Source organism: Chiloscyllium plagiosum, unplaced genomic scaffold (genome assembly GCF_037043375.1).
Source record: "Chiloscyllium plagiosum isolate Xiang-an unplaced genomic scaffold, Cpla_swu_hap1 HiC_scaffold_12, whole genome shotgun sequence".
In the NCBI taxonomy this organism is placed as follows: domain Eukaryota; kingdom Metazoa; phylum Chordata; class Chondrichthyes; order Orectolobiformes; family Hemiscylliidae; genus Chiloscyllium; species Chiloscyllium plagiosum.
In genome coordinates, this window is record NW_028270150.1 from 34,489,161 (window position 1) to 34,509,797 (window position 20,637).

Here is a 20,637-nt window from a genome sequence, read left to right on the forward strand (position 1 = left end):
ATGGGAAGCCTTCAGAAATGAGATAACAAGAATCCAGAGAAAGTATATTCCTGTTAGGGTGAAAGGGAAGGCTGGTAGGTATAGGGAATGCTGGATGACTAAAGGAATTGAGGTTTGGTTAAGTCAAAGAAGGAGGCATATTTAAGGTATAGATAGGATAGATCGAGTGAATCCTTAGAAGAGTATAAAGGCAGTAGGAGTATACTTAAGAGGGAAATCAGGAGGGCAAGAAGGGGACATGAAATAGCTTTGGCAAATAAAATTAAGGAGAGTCCAAACGGTTTTTACAAATACATTAAGGACAAAAGGGTAACTAGAGAGAGAATAGGGCCCCTCAAAGATCAGCAAGGCAGCCTATGTGTGGAGATGCAGAAAATGGGGGAGATACTAAACGAGTATTTTGCATCAGTATTTACTGTGGAAAAGGATATGGAAGATATAGACTGTAGGGAAATAGATGGTGACATCTTACAAAATGCCCATATTACAGAGGAGGAAGTGCTGGATGCCTTGAAATGCGTAAAGCTGGATAAATCCCCAGGACTTGATCAGGTTAACCTAGAACTCTGTGGGAAGCTAGAGAAGTGATTGCTGGGCCTCTTGCTGAGATATTTGTATCATCGATAGTCACAGGTGAGGTGCTGGAAGACTGGAGTTTGGCTAACGTGGTGCAACTGTTTAAAAAGGGTGGTAAGGACAAGCCAGGGAACTATAGACCAGTGAGCCTGACGTCGGTGGTGGGCAAGTTGTTAGAGACAATCCTGAGGGGCAGGATATACATGTATTTGGAAAGACAAGAACTGATTAGGGATAGTCAACATGGTTTTGTGTGTGGGGAATCTTGTCTCACAAACTTGATTGAGTTTTTTGAAGAAGTACCAAAGAGGATTGATGAGGCCAGAGCGGGAGATGTGATCTATATGGACTTCAGTAAGGCGTTCAACAAGGTTCCCCATGGGAGACTGATTAGCAATATTAAATCTCATAGAATATAGGGAGAACTAGCCATTTGGATACAGAACTGGCTCAAAGGTAGAAGATAGAGGGTAGTGGTGGAGGGTTGTTTTTCAGACTGGAGGCCTGTGACCAGGGGAGTGCCACAAGGATCGGTGCTGGGCCCTCTACTTTTTGTCATTTATGTAAATGATTTGGATACGAGCATAAGCGATACAGTTAATAATTTTGCAGATGACACCAAAATTGGAGGAGTAGTGGACAGCGAAGAAGGTTACCTCAGATTACAACAGGATTTTGACCAGATGGGCCAATGGGCTGATAAGTGGCAGATGGAGTTTAATTCAGATAAGTGCGAGGTGCTGCATTTTGGGAAAGAAAATTTTAGCAGGACTTAATGGTAATAGTCCTTGGGAGTGTTGCTGAACAAAGAGACCTTGGAGTGCAGGTTCATAGCTCCTTGAAAGTGGAGTCGCAGGTAGATAGGATAGTGAAGAAGGCGTTTGGTATGCTTTCTTTTATTGGTCAGAGTATTGAGTACAGGAGTTGGGAGGTCATGTTGCGGCTGTACAGGACATTTGTTAGGCCACTGTTGGAATATTGCGTACAATTCTGGTCTCCTTCATATCGGAAAGATGTTGTGAAACTTGAAAGGGTTCAGATAAGACTTACAATAATGTTGCCAGGTTTGGAGGATTTGAACTACAGGGAGATGCTGAACAGGCTGGGGCTGTTTTCCCTGGAGTGTCGGAGGCTGAGGGGTGACCTTATAGAGGTTTACAAATTATGAGGGGCATGGATAGGGTAAATAGACAAAGTCTTTTCCCTGGGGTCGGGGAGTCCAGAACGAGGGGGCATAGTTTCAGTGTGAGAGGGGAAAGATATAAAAGAGACCTAAGGGACAACTTTTTCAGACAGAGGGTGGTACATGTATGGAATGAGCTGCCAGAGGAAGTGGTGGAGGCTGGTACAATTGCAACATTTAAGAGGCATCTGGATGGGTATATGAATAGGAAGGGTTTGGAGGGATATGGGCCGGGTGCTGGCAGGTGGGATTAGATTGGGTTGGGATATCTGGTCGGCGTGGACAAGTTGGACCGAAGGGTCTGTTTCCATACTGTACATTTCTATGACTCTATTAAAAGGTGGTAGGGAACAGACAGAGCAGTTGTAAGACATGCAGTATCCAACACTTTATTAATAGTGTCATAGTATAGACTTGCAAAAATGCTATGCTGAACTCACAAGACATTTGTTAGACCTCAGCTCAGTCAGGGGCCACACTTTAGGAATGACCTGAATGCATAGGAGAGAGTGCAAAAGGGAGGTGATAGTAGTATTATTGCTGGACTATTAATACAGAGTCCCAAGAAATACTCTGGGGTTCTGTGATTAAATTTAAATTAAAGGAAAATATAGAATTAAAAGGTTTAACAATGACCATTAAACAACTGTGGATTGTTGGAAAAATCCACCTGTTTCACCAATGTCCTTGTAAGATAGAAACAGCTGTCCTTACCCAGTCTGGCTCACCTGATTCCAGACTCTCGGTAATGTGGTTGATATTTAACTGCCCTCTGGGCCATTAGGGATGGGCAATAAGTGCTGGCCAGCCTTTGACACCCAAATCTCATCAATGATTTTTTTTTTAAAAGTGGTTTATGAAAGTGGCTCCAGTGATGAGAAACATCAGCTGTGCGGAGAGACTGAAGAAGTTGGTTCTGTTTTCCTTGGAGGGGAAATGGCTGAGAGGAGATTTGGTAGTTTGCAAAATTAAGGAAGCTCTCGACAGAATGGATAGGATGAAGCTATTCCCATTTGTAAAAGGACCAAGATCTAGACAATGCAGATTTAAAGCAATTTGCAAAAGAAACAAATGTGTTATGAGATGTGAAATGTTTCCACACAACATGTAGTTAAGTTCTGGAAAGCACTATCTGAAAGTGTATTGTAGGCTGGTTCAACTGAGGTAACCATGAGGATATTGGAATGATTACCTGAATAGAAATAACGTGCATGGTCACTGGGAAATAGCATTAAATCACAATATTTCTAAAGAGCCTGTACCGACACAATGGGCAAAATGGCCTCCTTCTATTTTGTATGTTTTCTAAGATTCTGTAATTGTGGCCTCAGCTTTATTTTCCTGACTACCTTAGATAACTGTTGATTCCCTTTTTAGTCAAAAAAGCATCTTAGAAAGCATGAACATTACTAGTTTGTGGGAAAATGACATTTAATAATGAAACAGACACCAGATGAGAAATGGGCTTTAAAAAAATACAATCAGATTGGTTTCAATTCAATTTTTCAATGCTGAAAGGCTCATTGGACTTGACTCTTATAGAAAATAGGCTATAACTCCAACTCTTGAACCCTAATACAATGAAGTTGAAATGCAGTTCAGGTGGTGTTAATGATGACTGTCATTATAATTATTCTGGGCGGGTACTGCAAATGCTGGAGATTAGAGTCAAGATTAGAGTGGTGCTGGAAAAGCACAGTAGGTCAGGCAGCATCTGAGGAGCAGGAAAAATTGACGTTGCAGGCAAAAGTCCTTCATCTGACCTTTTGTGCTTTTCCAGCACCACGCTAATCTTGATTATAATTATTCTATCAATTACATGTCTGTTCACACCTGGACACTTGAACCTTTGCATTTTGGGGACACAGTAACAGTGGTTTTGTTACTGGACCAGTAATCCAAAGGCCAGATCTCATAATCCAGAAATATGAAATCAAATCTTACCATGGTTGCTAGGAAATACCAATTCAAAGTAATAAAAAAATTCAATCTGGAATAGAAGGCCTGTGTGTAGCCACTGTGACACTTGTGTTGAACTCCTAACTGCCTCCCCAATGTTTAGAGAAGGAAACCCACAGGCTATATCTGGTCTAGCCTAAACACAAAGTAGTGGTCTCATTGCAATGTGCTTAACTCTCAACAACACTGGAATGACCAATAAGTGCTCATCTGATCAGAAACGCCCATATCCCAAGCATGATGATTTTAAAGTTGTGAATTGGAAGGTCATCTTTGACTCAGCAGTTCCCAGGAATTCTCCTAGATTTACCCCGACTGGATCGTGTACTAATTAGGCAGCTTACACAGACAGTAAAAATATCAATCAAGATGGTGTCAATAACACTAATAGATGTTATCACTATTCTGCTGATTCAGCAGATCGTCCAGGATGACAGTGAGAAATGGCATGCAAACAAAAAGGTAACAGTCAAAGTGAGAGTCAATCAAATTTGTCTTTTTCAAAAGCTCTTTTTTCTTCTGAAGTGGCATCTCATCGAACAAAAACCTTTTGCAGAAAAGAACATCCTGTGTTCTCCTTCTGTTCTCTGGGTGATTTCCTTAAAATTGTGCGATCTTTTTGCCACTCCACTGACCAATGGAAATAGATATTCTCTGCCTGTTGATTAATATTCTTCCCAACAGTGCACAAACCCATCACTTCTTCTCAACTCACATTGTTTTCACGAAAAGGCCCAAACCCAAATTTCACCATGGACAGGATTTCTAATTTTTCAAGATTTTACAATTACTTACCTCTCACAAAGTTCAGAAAAGTACATAAAAAGATTTTTCAAATCTATTTTGGTTTTAGTATTTGTATACGACTTGTATTTTCTCATAATTGTCAGCTTTGTTATCAAGTCAGGCAGTATCCAAGGAGCAGGAGAATCGACGTTTCAGGCATGAGCCCTTCTTCATGAGAAAATTCATGCCTGAAACGTCGATTCTCCTGCTCCTTGGATGCTGCCTGACCTCCTGCGCTTTTCCAGCAACATATTTTCAGCTCTGATCTCCAGCATCTACAGTCCTCACTTTCTCCTAGCCTTGTTATCAAGTTAATTTTCAAAAAGAACTTATGGCTCTCATTAAGGTAGGCTCAGTAGTTAAGTAGTAAATCTAAAGTTGAGTCCTTTGGCCAAAACCATTGGCTCACGTTTTGCTCAGCAAGATTTAGGATAAGCTAATAAACCTGTCAAAATGTATTTTTAAAACATAGACATTTAATTAGTAATACAAATCTAACTTACCTGTGAACAAAATGCATTTTCTCAAGGTAAGTACAGCCTTTTGCAACATCCAGACATATGTCTATAAGGTCACCCACACAGAGCAAGGGCTAATGAAAAAATAGAATTTGAGATTGAAAGTTATTCTCACAGCATTAATTATACAAAAAAAATTAAAATGCTTAAGTTAGAAGTCAAATAGATGTTAAATAATAACAATTTGTGTTCTGTTTAATCAAAACTGGATAAATATCCACGTGCTTGCATATCCAAATGCCTGTGAAACAGCAAATCATTAGGATAAATGACTGGGTGGAAAGGATTTAATATTTTTACATCGTCCTTCGGAAAGAAGGTGATGATAGTTACGAAAGGCATTGAGCTTGAAATACAGAGGGCCAATCTTGTGTGAAAATTTCACAATGATTTTCATAAAATTTTATTTTTAATGTTATTTTGTCCTTAAAATTAAAATAACTGAATTCCTGGCGACTTAAATCATGCATGATTAGAGTTTCTTTTTAAAGTTCACCAAGAACTAATCACATCAAGTTGATCCAAAAACTGGCAAAACAATAAAAATTTTCTTTTCAAGTACAGTCAATAAAGTAAATTTTCATATCATAACCTACTTTTCACTTTCCAAAATGAACTTTTCAATTCACCGACCACACAAGAAACACAACCCAGCGCGAGTTTTTCAGAACTTAGAACCAGCTAAATACACCTAAGATTCAAAGAGCATGAGCAATCAACATGGAGCCTCATTAACTAGTTACTCCATGCTTTCTGTTGCTTCTTCTTACAGCTCTCTCTGCAGGTTTTGTTCTATGGCAGCTTTACGTGAACACTACAAATTGCAAATTAAAAATACCAGAACACTAAAGCAGGTTTGACATTGTTCTGTAAATTACAAATTAAATAAGAGATTAACATTCAAAACAATACAATTGTAAAAGAACAATACATGTTGTGATAGGTTCGTCTGAAGATATAATGATTTGATAAAAAGATGTTGAGAGAGTGAAAAGAAATAGAAATGAGTGAGAGGAGAGTGAGGACTAAGACAGCTGTAAGATAGCATATTTCAGTTTACAGATGTGATTAGGATTTCATTGTAAAATGAAGGATTTTATTTCCTATTCATTGATAAATATTTTGTAGATTATACCATGGTAAGGGGTTATTAAGTTCATGTTGCATATTTCCAAAAATACTAATGAAAAAGATCTGCAATTTTATTACTCATCTTCCAGCAATATAATGACGAGATTGTCAATTATTTCTATCTAACCCACCTGAGATCCTCTAGCTCCCCGGAGATAACTGAGCAAGTCTCTTCCCTTCATGAGCTCCAGGAGTAAGAATTGTGGCTCATTCAGTAGGCACACACCCAGCAGCTTAACTATATGGGAATGATCAAAATGACTAAAAGAAAACAAAGGCTCACAATAAGAATTAAAGTTGCCATAGTTAGAGAGCAGAAATCTGCCAGTGCAAAAAAAAGCTAAAACAAAAGTATTAATGAAAGACAAACCTTAGATTAGATTCCCTACAGTGTGGAAACAGGCCCTTCGGCCCAACAAGTCCACACCGACCCTCCGAAGAGCAATCCACCTAGACCCATTCCCCTACACCTAACACTACGGGCAATTTAGCATGGCCAATTCACCTAACCTGCACATCTTTGGACTGTGGGAGGAAACCGGAGCACCTGGAGGAAACCCACGCAGACACGGGGAGAATGGTCAAACAGACATTTGCCTGAGGGGGGAATTGAACCTGGGTCTCTGGCACTGTGAGGTAGCAGTGCTAACCACTGTGCCACCGTGCTACAAAGTGCATTGCTTTGTAAAAACACAGGAAAGAGGAAATTTGGAACTAATGTTTATTCAGAGTTATTTGAAAGAATCTTTTGTCAAAAAAGTCACCTTGGGAACACTTGACCCCATCCTTAAGTTCATAGTAAGATCAGCAAAAATAATTCCTGTAGATAATGTACAGTGTTTCAGTGTAGATGAGACAAAATCAATTGCATATTTCGTTATCTCTGCCACTAAAGGTGGGTAGAATCAATGTTTACAGGCCACTAAACAAACTGTATTTCAAAAACAATTTTTTTTTAATAAACCTTACACAAATACGGTATCGATGAAGGAAGTCTACGTTAGAGTGATGCTGGAAATAGCATTTTCCTGCTCCTCGGATGCTGCCTGACCTGCTGTGCTTTTCCAGTACCACTCCAATCTAGACTCTGGTATCCTTGTTTTTACCTATGGATGAAGGAAGACTGATTAATATTTGAAGGAGGTAGGCATCAGGTTGGATTTTGATTTGTTTCCACTAAAGTAGGGCAAGTTGATTTTAAGAACGTTATGGACGATTTTAACTGGAACATCATTGATTGTTTTAGAAATTTGTGTATTATTTCAGCCACCATGGTAGAATTTGTCAGAGCTGCCAAGAGATGTACAAAGTTTTTAGGGCAGACTATTGGGTGCTAGTGGGAAAAAGCCTCAAGAGACAGTCAGAGTTATACAGCACAGAAACAGACCCTCCCGTTCAACCAGTCCATGCCAACAATAATCCCAAATGAAATTAATCCCACCTATCTGCACTTGGTCCATATCCCTCCAAACATTTCTAATTCATGCACTTATCTAAATGTAACTTAAATATTGTAACTGTACCCAGATCCACCACTTCCTCTGAAAGTTCATTCCAGACATGAACCACAGTCAGTGTAAAAAAAAAGCCCCATGATATTTTAAAATCTTTCTCCTCTCACCTTAAAAATATGCCCCCTTGTCTTGAAATCCCCGTAGGGAAAGGACACCTGCTATTTTCTTTATCTAGACCCCTCATGACTTTATAAATCACTATAAGGTCACCTCTTAACCTTCTATGCCCCAGTGAAAAATGTCCCAGCCTATTCAGCCTCTCCTTATAACTCAAACCCTCCAACCTGGTAAATCATTTCTGAATCCTCTCCAATTTAATAATATCCTTCCTGTAACAGGGAGACCAGAACTGGACACAGTACTCTCTGGAAGAGGCCTCACCAATGTGATGTACAACCTCAACATAACATTCCAACTTCGATACTCAGAGGTCTGAGCAATGAAAGCAAGTGTGCTAAATGCTTTTTTTAACCACCCTATCTATATATAATTGTGATAACACTGAATTAACAGAGGTTGGCAGAGGTACGCATGGAGTGCCCTTTTTACTTACAAGATGCAACTTTCACATGCCGAGAAAAGAATCCTAATTGCATTTGTTTGTCAAGCAAATTGTCATTAACATGGAGGTACGTAAGAGAGAAAACCAAGAAATTTTGCATTTAACTAGTGCTTTTCAAGGTCATTGGATGACTCCATGAACTGTACAGCCAAGGAAGTGCTTTTGAAGAGCAGTCATAATGTAACATCGGAAAACTGGATAAAAAGGCACGGCCATTATTTCACTCAGACACAGATCAATATCAAACTCTAGGGAGGATTTTCATTTGGTCCAGTTATTGCAATATCACAGTTATTTTATAAATAACACATTTAAAATTTTGATGCACATTCAGAAGAACATTTCTTATACTTTTAAATAATCTGAGAAAAAAATTCAAACAACTTAAAATTAGATCGGAATTTAGAGAAACTCCAAGTATAGACCAAGTTGTTTGCTTTCTTCAGTGAACATCTTTAAGCAGGGACATTGCATATCCTTCTGCTGCAAGTTTTGCCCCTGCTCCACCTCTCCTACTTTCTCTCAAAATATTTTGTGGTATTGTTTTGTCATTGGAAACTAAATCCTCTTGCAATCATTCCTATTCATAATCCCCATCAGTTCCCAATCACTCGCAGAATTTTGGGTTCTTGCACAGGTTTGAATTTGAAACACTCTGCTGTCAATATATAATCATGAAGTTCTCCAACAATTTTCAACCTGTAGCACCTTTACTCTTCAGTGTTAGAGAAGCATAAATATCTCAATCATTGCTTACCAATAAACCTACCTCATTAAATGGGCCTCTTTGAGGAATTCAGACTTTTCATGATCAGTTGCCCCTTTTCTCAGAGTCTGGTAAGTAAATAAATATACTCTTGTGAAACTGCATTGCAATTTTGGCTAATAACTTTCAGCTTAATGTGAATTTATTGATTTCAGTTGTGACCACTAAATTCAATTGGTATCTAAGACAGAAAAAAACGTATTACAATGAATTTTCTATTTCCCACAACAACTAAGTAAGGAGGGGACATTGATAACACACTGACAATCTGGTTAGAACTTTGAAAGTTAATCTCAATTATAAATGCATATTGAGTTTGAATTCAGGGTTCAACTCCAAGTGGGAATTTAGTTAACTGGAGGGGAATTGGGGGCCTTTATGAAAATGACTCAAGTTGTGTCAAGAAGGTCAGTGCAGTTCTGACCTAGAGATTATAACTTGCATTTATCCTATCAGTATGTTTGCCTTAAAAAAGCTTATATGTGAGGCTAAACTTTCCTAGCCACTGCACAATATTGTCATTGACGAGAAAGTTTAGATAATTGCATGAGATCAGCAATAAGATGATTACGGATGTCAAGAGCAAAAGGTCAAACTTTCTAATAAAGTGTTAAACAGCGAGATGAGATGCTTACCAGTGAGCAGGGAAAGGCCTAATTGCATGCTTCAGCATGCATCAACATCCACATTATGTCATCTTGCCTCACTGCTATGCAGATTTCCCATTCTCCCACCCACATTGGTGACACACAAGTCAGAGAGGTAAACAGGTGACTTCAGTTCACAGTTTACTTCTGCAGACTCCATCTTGGAAACCATGCACAAACAGCTCTGGGCATGCTCATGCAGTGAGCAACATCATGCACCACCATCCAATTGGGTCTCCAGGTCCTTGTCAGCAAAGCAGGGTGCCAATTTGGGGCAACTAACAGGAACCATACAGGGCAGCTGCATAGTGCCAGCATTACCTGAATACATGCCTGGGCTTCAAACTGATGGTGGCACCAAGAATTCTGGGAGGTCCCGTGGAACTAGTTTAGTTTGGAAAACTTGATCAGCATGGACAAGCAAGACCGAAGGGTCTGTTTCTGTGCTGTATAACTCTATGAGTCTAACAGACAGTACATCCAAATGTGATAAAGGAGACTCCAATGAATAGGATGTTACAGGGGTGGGGTGCACAGGTAATTATGCAAATATGGACAGACAGTTTGAGGAAAATCATTATGGCTCACAGAGAGAAACCATCCATAAAAATCTCACCAAAACTGATTCTTAGTTTGTTTCTGGTAAAATTCAGCTTGAGGGGTACCACTGAATCTAATGCCCAATTTAAGATCAGTGATTGTAGAAAGAAACTGTTAGCAGCAACTGTAACATTGACTTACTGGAAGGCAAGAATATGCCTTCTTTCTACTGCTCATGTCTAACAGTTGGGATTACACACACAGCGCACTCCCAGTAGGAAATGTGGGAACTCACTGCATCATGTGAGTCATTTCCATTTGCATTGCAATCAAAGACTAATCAAGGAGTCTTCAGAATAGCAAAGATCAGATACACAGAAAAGCAGAGCTTGCATGTATATGTATACAACAGAAAGCACAAGGGCTGAAAATGTGATGCTGGAAAAGCGCAGCAGGTCAGGCAGCATCCAAGTAACAGGAGAATCGACGTTTCGGGCATAAGCCCTTCTTCAGGAATGAGGAAAGTGTGTCCAGCAGGTTAGGATAAAAGGTAGGGAGGAAGGACTTAGGGGAGGGGCGTTGGAAATGCGATAGGAAATGCGATAGAAAGCACAATACAACCAAAGAATTACCTAGAAGTGCAGTCACTGTTTTTTGTGGCAAAAGTGACACCTAATGAAAGTTACCATATCTCATGGAAAACATTCAAATCAATAGTTAATCTATTCTTGCTGGTGCTGAGAAAGGAAAGAATGTTCTCCCAGACACTCAGAGAATTTCTGAGTCTTCTTTGTCAGGATCCATATGAGAAAGTGTACTGATATGCAAGTCCCTCTGTGCCCAAAACATCATCAGAAAAATTAAAGACTGAATCAAATTACTCAAAATCCCAATTTACCTGCCTGACAAATTCAGGTTATTAAAATAGATTCTTTACTTAACAAGAAATTACAGTTTATTCCAAATAAATCAGTTCCAGCCACAAGCAAAATAAATATAAACTTTACAGTTTATAACTCCTTAATTTAAACATTATCCTTCTAAAACCAGCACACACATGCAGAAGTCATAGACAAACAAGGAAATATAGTGGAGGGAAACAAAATGGAATGCAGTCCATAGCGTCAATCCACTGGATTCAACAAGCTGTCTTTTAGCTCAAACTCTCCATTCCCAGCAACATCTGTGTAAACCATTCCTGAACTCTTTCAAGTTTAGCAACATCTTTTCTATAGCAGGAAGACCAGAATTGAATGCAGTATTCTAAAAGTGGCCTCACTAATGTCCCATACAGCTGCAACATGATGTCCCAACTCCTATACTCAATACACTGGCCAATGAAGTCAAGTGCGCCAAACACCTTCTTAACCACCTTGCCTACCTGCGACTCCACTTTGGAAGAACTATGCACCTGCACCCCTAGGTCTCTCTGTTCGATAATAATCACCAGGGCCCTCCCATTAACTGTATGTCCTGCCCTGATTTGCCTTACAAAACGGCAACACTTCACATTTATCTAAATTAAACTCCATCTGCCGTTCCTTGGCCCATTGACCCATCTGTGGTTCAAGGCTGGAATCAAACCTGGGTCCCTGGCACTGTGAGGGAGCAGTGTTAACCATTGTACACCATGCTACCCCAGATTTATTAATGGGATTCAAATTTCACTATCGACCATGTTGGGATACAAAGCCACGTTCATAAAGCATAGAGCTGGGTCCTCTGGATTTCTGGAGAAGTCTTACTCTACCTCGGTCTACACTTTGCAAACCTTGAATATACTTCAAGTACAAGCTTTAATTACCTAATGGGGAAAGATAGGATTGCTATAACTGAGGGATATTGAAACATGAGCATAATTCAAGATTATAACTTTATACCTTGTAGTTTTAATATCAGGTCTACCCTTATGAATTAATTGTTGGATGTCAAAATTTTCTTTATATTGTTAAACATTTCTGTTTGAGTTTGCAAAATAGGATACCACCTGGGATATTAATTTCTTTTAGACAAACTTGGCATATTTCTAATATTTTATGTTTTTACTTCAAATTTTCTGTTTTATTTCCAATTTAGATTGCTTGTGCAGCTAAGATTTCATGGCATGCAATGCAGCACTCACTTTCATTTCCCTTTACCACATACATTGTTGAGCACTTACTTTCACAGCTACTTTGACATTGCCACTACCAGGCCCCAAAATGTCTTCAGCTTTTCCTTCAAACACTTCTCCAAATGCTCCACTACCAAGAAAATTTAGCAAAGTAAGTTTCTGTCTTGGAAACAGTGGAAGAGATTCAAACTCCACATGTGCAGGGAGGGAGCTGAAAAAAGAAAGTTTGAATAGTTCATCAAATTTTTATCCTCTTTGCTCCGATTGCAAATGCATTAATAATGAGCACTGCGGAGTTTCAGATCAGTCACAGTTTGAACAGATTTGCACCCTAAAAATTAAAATTTAAACAAAAACAAAGATTCTCTGAGCCCCATTTGATATAATTTGTCAGCAGTCTAAATGCACTGGTCACAGACTTTGCAGCAGCAGTTCAAAGAAATTTGTAGACAGTTTTTTTCACCTTCATTGGATTGTAAGCTTAGAGTTAGTGGTCACCAACGGTAGCAATAGCAATGTTAGTTTACACAACTATAAGCAACCGCAATAGCCTGTACATGCCACATCTACCAGTCTCAAATTTACATTTACCTAACATACAAGTGATTCAGTGTTGTTCATTGAAAATTTGCTTCGACCTGCTTAGCCCAGAATAGAGTTCAATCAATGGCAAATAGTCATAGTCATTCATCAATTTACAATCCATTAGTCTTGAATGAACTCAGTCATCCATGGTGCGAATCTTAAGATAATGCATGCACCAATATTATAACTGAAGGTTATATAAGAGACCAGGGTACCATGCTTAATAATTAAGGTATAGAATCTAATGCAGGTAAAAGGAAAGAAAGCTAATTGTACCTTGATGTATACCAGATGTTTGTCTGAATTACTGATGCGCTCATATCTCTGATCCAAGCCAGTTCCAAATCTGGGTTATAGTTCACATGAAGAGTGGTTGTGTCTCCCTTTTGTTTATTACGATTTACATTTTGGGCTGAAAAATGTTTAAAAAGTGAAGTTTGCTAAAGAGATAAACATACAAAATTACATTAATAGTGAAACTCTAGCAATTGATTATAACCCAGGGTGAAAGACAAGTCTGGAGGATCTTGCCTTGTCTGTCTGTCTATCTGTCTTTTCTCACATTCCTGATGAAGGGCTTGTGTCTGAAATGTTGATTCTCCTGCTCCTCAAATGCTGCCTGATCTGCTGTGCTTTTCCAGCACCACACTCTTGACTCTGATCTCTAGCATCTGCAGTCTTCAGTTTCTCCTAGACAACTGAAGCAAGACTTCACCATTCCTAAACTCAAAATTTCTTACAATAATGGCTAACATCCCATTAGCCTTCTAATTAGTTTGCATCATCTGAATGTTAGCCTTCAGTGACTTATTACATGGATACCTACACCCTGCTATATGACTACACTTTCCAATCTCTTACCATTTAAGAAATACTCTGCTTATCTGTTTCTCCTACCATGCTTAAATTTACTCTCAGTATACCTCATGTGCCATGGTCTTGCCCAATCACCGAGTCTGATCAAACCCTCCTGAAGCCATTTTACATTATCTTCATACAGACATTTCCATTAACCTTCATATCAACTACAAATTTGGAAATATTACATTTGTCCTGACATCCAAGTCTTTGATATATATTGTGAACCACTGGAGCCCATGCACTGATCCTCACTAGTCACAACCTGCCAATGCAAAAATGACCCAATTATGTCTAGTCCATGTTTGTTAACCAATCCTTCTTAACCCATGGCAGTACATTACCTCTTACCCAAAGTGCTTTAATTTTGCTAACCCACCTCTTGTGAGGGACCTTATCACATCCATTGACTCCTCTTTATTAATTCTGTTAGCAATATCCTCAAACATTCCAACAAAATTGTCAAATACAATTTCTCATTTGCAAATCCATGCTGACTATGCCCAATCAGATCATTATCATTCAAGAGTTCATTTATCACATCCTGTACAATAGATTTTAGCATTTTCCCTCCTATTGATGCAAGGCTAACAGGATTCACCTGCTTTCTGTCTCACTCCCATCTGAAATAATGGTTATTTTTTTAAATAGCAGATAACATTCCAAATTTTGGAGGTGATCACCAATGCTTCTATAATCCCTATTGCCATTTCCTTCAATGCTCTTGGATGCAGAATATCTGATGCTGAGGATTTATCCCAACTTTAAGACCCATTAAAGTCTCCTGTATAACCTTATAAATACTAACTCAGGTAAAACAGATGCAAACTCATTATTTAGTTTCTGCCATTTCTCTGTTTCCCATTACAAATTCTCCTGACTTTGCCTGTAACAGACCTGCATATATTATAGCCCGACATTTTCTTTTTCTATACCAAAAAAACCCTTCACAGTTCATTTACATTTTGTATCAATATTCTATTCTCCCTTTTCTGATCAGTTCCTTGGTCCTTCTTTGCTGTATGAAAAATCTGTACTCAGATTTATCACTATTTCTGGCAACTTTATAACTCTCATCTTTTCACCTCATACAATCCTTAACTTCCTTTCCAGCCACAGTTGAACCACCTCTGATTTTTTTGTAGGTATTTTCTTGAAGGTAGGTACTAGTTCTTTAAAGATTATCCATTGTCCATTTACAGTACTTTCCCAATTTAGCTCAGCCAACCTATGCTTCACATTGTTATAATTTCCCTTATTCAAATTTAAGACCCATGTTCCAGATTGAACTACCTCACTCTCAAATATAAAATTCAATTATATTGTGTTCACTCAACCCCAAAGTTCTCTTGCAAGATTATTAATTAAACTTTCTCATTTCATAATATTGGTCTAAAGTAGCCTATCGTCTTTTTGGCTCAGCATAATGCTATAGAAAAGCATCCCTGAGATACTCTAGAAATTTGGCCTCCACAACTTTAATGCTTAATTGTTTTACACAGTCCATGTGCAGATTAAAGTCACCCATAATTACCCATCCTACATGATTCTGTCCTCTCCTGATTAATACCATGTCTATTTGGTAGTCTATAAATAACTCAAATCAATATCACATTCCTGATGAAGAGCTTATGCTCGAAATGTCGACTCTCCTGCTCCCAAGATGCTGCCTGACCGGCTGTGCTTTTCTAGTACCACACTTTCTGACTCTGATCTCCACCATCTGCAGTCCTCACTTTCTCCTCAAATCAGTATTTTCTGCCCTTTTCTGTTTCTAAGCTCCACCCAAACAGATTCCACTCATTGTTCTTCCATTTGGAGATCCTCACTCACTGACATATTGATGCCATTCCTTTTTAGCAGTGCGAATCCATCTCAATTTCCTTCCAAAGTATCAAATCCCCTTGAAGATTCAGTTCCCAGTCTAGTCACTATGTAGCCATGTTTCTGTAGTGAAAATTATATCTTAACCATTTATCTCTATTTGTGCCTTAGATCATCAATGTGATTGCAAATGCTGCATGCATTCCAGAAGAACAAAGAACAAAGAAAATTACAGCACAGGAACAGGCCCTTCGGCCCTCTAAGCCTGCATCGGCCCTCTAGCTAAATCTGTCGCCTATTTTCTAAGGATCTGTATCCCTCTGCTCCAGACACATCTTAAATGATGCTATCATGCCCACTTCTACCACCTCTGCTGGCAATGCGTTCCAGGAACCCACCATACTCTGCGTAAAGAGCTTTCCACATATACCTCCCTTAAACTTTTCCCCTCTCACTTTGAACTGGTGACCCCTAGTAATTGAGTTCTGCACTCTGGGAAAAAGCTTCTTGCTATCCACCCTGTCTATACCTCTCATGATCTTATAGACCGCAAACAGGTCCCCCCTCAACCTTTGAGGAGAAAGTGAGGTCTGCAGATGCTGGACATCAGAGCTGAAAATGTGTTGCTGGAAAAGCGCAGCAGGTCAGGCAGCATCCAGGGAACAGGAGAATCGACGTTTCGGGCATAAGCCCTTCTTCAGGAATAATCCTGATTCCTGAAGAAGGGCTTATGCCCAAAACGTCGATTCTCCTGTTCCCTGGATGCTGCCTGACCTGCTGCGCTTTTCCAGCAACACATTTTCAACCCCCTCAACCTTTGTCTTTCTAATGAAAATAATCCTATTCTACTCAACTTCTCTTCATAGCTAACACCCTCCATAACAGGCAACATCCTGGTGAACTTCCTCTGCACCCTCTCCAAAGCATTCACATCCTTTTGGAAATGTGGTGACCAGAACAGTATGCAGTATTCGACATGTGGCTGAACCAAAGTCTTATACAACTGTAACATGACCTGCCAACTCTTGACCACTCTATTGACTTGTGTTGCCACTTTCAGGGTACATTGGACCTGAACACCCAGATCTCTCTATTCATCAATTTTCCGCAGGACTCTTGCATTTACTGTATTCCATTCACTTTTGAATTGGATCTTCCAAAATGCATCAACTCGCATTTGCTCGGATTGAACTCCATCTACCATTTCTCTGTCCCAACTCTCCGGTATATTCTATACTGTTGTATACTCTGACAGTCCCTTTCACTATCTGCTACTCCACCAATCTTAGTGTCATCTGCAAATGTGCTAATTAGACCACCTATACATTCCTCCAGATCATTGATTTATATCACAAACAACAGTAGCCCCAGCACGGATCCCTGTAGAACACCACTGATTACAGTTCTCCATTTTGAGAAACTCCCTTCCACTATTACTCTCTGTCTCCTGTTGCCTAGCCAGTTCTTTATCCATCTAGCTAGTACATCCTGGATCCCATGTGACTTTAGTTTCTCCATCAGAGTACCATGGGAACCTTATCAAATGCCTTACTGAAGTCCATGTATATGATATCTACAGCCCTTCCTTTATCAATCAAATTTGTCACTTCCTCAAAGAATTCTATGAAGTTGGTAAGACATGACCTCCCCTGCATAAAACCATGTTGCCTATCACTGATAAGCCCATTTTCTTCCAAATGGCAATAGATCCTACCCCTTAGTATCTTCTCCAGCAGCTTCCCTACCACTGACATCAGGCTCACCAGTCTACAATTACCTGTATTATCCCTGCTACCCTTCTTAGACAAGGGGACAGCATTAGTAATACTCCATCCTCCGGGACCTCACCCATGTTGAAGGATGCTGCAAAGATATCTGTTAAGGCCCCAGCTTTTCCTCTCTCACTTTCCTCAATAACCTGGGATAGATCCCATGCGGTCCTGGGGACTTGTCCACTTAATGCCTTTTAGAATATCCAACACCTCTTCCCTTCTTATGCCGACTTCACCTAGAGCAATCAAACATCTATCCTTAACCTCAATATCCGTCATGTCCCTCTACTTGGTGAATACCGACACATAGTACTCATTAAGAATCTCACACATTTTCTCTGACTCCACGCATAACTTTCCTCTTTTGTCCTTGAGTGGGCCAACCCTTTTTCTAGTTACCCTCTTGCTCCTTCTAAATGAATAAAAGCCTTTGGGATTTTCCCTAACCCGGTTTGCTAAAGATATTTCATGACCCCTTCTACCCCTCTTAATGCCTTATTTCAGATTGGTCCTACATTTTTGATATTCTTCCAAAGCTTCACCTGTCTTCAGTCGCCTAGACCTTATGTATGATTCTCTTTTTCCTCTTAGCTAGTCTCTCAATTTCACCTGTAATCCATGGTTCCCTAACCATGACATTTCTATCCCTCATTTTCACATGAACGTGTCTCTCCTGGACTCAAATCAACCTCTCTTTAAAAGCCTCCCACATATCAAATGTGGATTTACCTTCAAACAGCTGTTCCCAATCTACATTCCCCAACTCCTGCCAAATTTTGGTATAGTCGGCCTTCCCCTAATTTAGCGCTCTTCCTTTAGGACCACTCCCATCTTTGTCCATGAGTATTCTAAAACTTACGGAATTGTGATCACTATTCCCAAAGTAATTCCCTACTGAAACTTCAACTGCCTGGCTGGGCTCATTCCCCAGCACCAGGTCCAGTATAGCCCCTTCCTGAGTTGGACTACTTAAATGCTGCTCTAAAAAAAACCCCTGGATGCTCCTTACAACTTCTGCTCCATCTAGACTTCTAATACCAAGTGAATCTCATTCAATGTTGGGAAAATTAAAATCTCCTATCACCACCACCCTGTTGCTCCTACATCTTTCCATAATCTGTTTGCATATTTTTACCTCTATCTCACACTCGCTGTTGGGAGGCATGCAGGACAGCCCCAACATTGTTACCGCACCCTTCCTATTTCTGAGCTCTGCCCATATTGCCTCACTGCTTGAGTCCTCATAGTGCCCTCCTTCAGCACAGCTGGGATATCCTCTCTGACCAGTAATGCAACTCCTCCACCCCTTTTACTTCCCTCTCTATCCCGCCTGAAGCATTGATATCCTGGAATATTTAGTTGCTAATCATGCCCTTCCCTCAACCAAGTCTCAGTAACAGCAATAACATCATACTCCCAGGTACTAATTCAAGCCCTAAGTTCATCTGCCTAACCTACTACACTTTTTGCATTAAAACAAATGCACCTCAGACCACCAGTCCCTTTGTGTTCACCATCTGCTCCCTGCCTACTTTTCCCCTTAGTCACGCTGACTTCATTATCTAGTTCCTTACATGCTTTAGTCACTAACTCCTTACTGACCACTAACCTCCTCATTTGGTTCCCATTCCCCTGCCATATTAGTTTAAACCATTCCCAACAGCGTTAGCAAAAGCACCTCCAAGGACACTGGTTCCAACCTGGTCCAGGTGTAGACTGTCCAATTTGTAATAGTCCCATTGCCCCCAGAACCGGTCCCAATGTCCCAAAAATCTGAACCCCTCCTGCCTCTTCTTTCATTTCTACTCTGACTAGCACGTGGCACTGGTAGCAATCTTGACATTACTATCTCTCAGGTCCTACTTCTTAATTTGGTTCCTAACACCCTAAATTCTGTTTGGGTGCCCTTAACCTTGTCTTTCTATCATAATTCTGTACATGAAGTGTTCTTGATGCTCAGCTTTGTTTCTCCTGATTTCCAGTCTCTATCACAGCTTTTCTACTTCCTATTATCGTTAACTCACTTCCAATTTAGGTTCTTCCTCAGGTTCCATTACCCCTGAAAAGCTAACTTATACCAAGCCCAACAGCGCTAGCAAATCTTCCTGCAAGGTTATCAATTCCATCCAACTTGTACAGGTCCCAGATTACATCACAATGCCTCAGAAATCTGATTCCCTCTCTTTTACATCAGTTAACCTTGTGCTCAACCGATCAGTTCTCATGTTGTTGTCCTCATAGTGGCTTGGTACTGAGATTAGATTAGATTAGATTACTTACAGTGCGTAAACAGGCCCTTCGGCCCAACAAGTCCACACCGACCCCCCCCCCCCCCCCCCCCAACACTATGGGCAATTTAGCATGGCCAATTCACCTAACCTGCACATTTTTGGACTGTGGGAGGAAACCGGAGCAAACCCACGCAGACATGGGAAGAATGTGCAAACTCCACACAGTCAGTCGCCTGAGGTGGGAATTGAACCTGGGTCTCTGGTGCTGTGAGGCAGCAGTGCTAACCACTGTGCCACCGTGCCGCCCACAGAAAGTAATCCTGAGATTACTACTCTTCTGGTCATAGAATCATAGAATCCCTACAGTGTGGAAGCAGGCCATTTGGCCCAACAAGTCCACACTGACCATACAAAGAGTATCCCCTACCCTATTACTCTCCATTTCTCCACACCTAATCTACACATCATGCTCATCATGCTAACCTCCTAAAATCTAAATTCAGGACTTCATCCCTCTTCCTACTTATTGCTTTGGTACCAAGGTGATCCGCAAGATTGGCTTGATCCCATCCCCTAGAAGGATGTCCTCCAGCTGCTCCTTGACCTTGGCACCAGGAAGGCAATTTACCATCAGGGAATCATTTTTAATGCAAAAGAAACATCGATCTGAAACATCAGCTGTGAGGTCCCACATCACTATTCCCCTTCAATTCTTCTTCTCTCCCTGTACAGTGAAGACACCTATGATACCACAGACTTGGCTCAGATTGCACTCTCCTAAGGAACCATTGCCTTCACTGGCTTCCGAAATGGAATACCAATTAGTCAGTAAGATAGATTGAGGGCCCACATGCACTAACTGCTTGGTTTTTCTAGACTGCCTGATAGCCATCCATTCCCTGTCCAATGCTCACTTCTAACCACAGCATGACCACCTCCGTACACATGCTATCCACATAGTCTTCTGCTTCTCAGATGCACAATAGGCTCCAGCTCTATTCAAGTTCTGAAAATGTGCACAACCAACACTGTGTTAATGAAAGTGGAGAGCTCCTGAGACAGTGGGGATCAC

At 40.2% G+C, this 20,637-nt stretch overlaps 1 protein-coding gene across 1 annotated transcript in view; it reads right to left on the minus strand.

Annotated features, from left to right (window-relative positions):
* The window catches only part of ros1 (c-ros oncogene 1, receptor tyrosine kinase), a 235,291-nt gene that overhangs the window by 91,859 nt on the left and 122,795 nt on the right, over window positions 1-20,637 (minus strand). Inside the window, exons 36-40 of the mRNA XM_087992610.1 lie at window positions 13,157-13,292; window positions 12,344-12,506; window positions 8,999-9,063; window positions 6,285-6,414; window positions 5,008-5,096 (exon numbers count right to left, since the gene is read on the minus strand). Coding sequence (XP_087848736.1) covers window positions 5,008-5,096; window positions 6,285-6,414; window positions 8,999-9,063; window positions 12,344-12,506; window positions 13,157-13,292 — 583 coding nt within the window. The remainder of the gene's footprint in view (window positions 1-5,007; window positions 5,097-6,284; window positions 6,415-8,998; window positions 9,064-12,343; window positions 12,507-13,156; window positions 13,293-20,637) is intronic.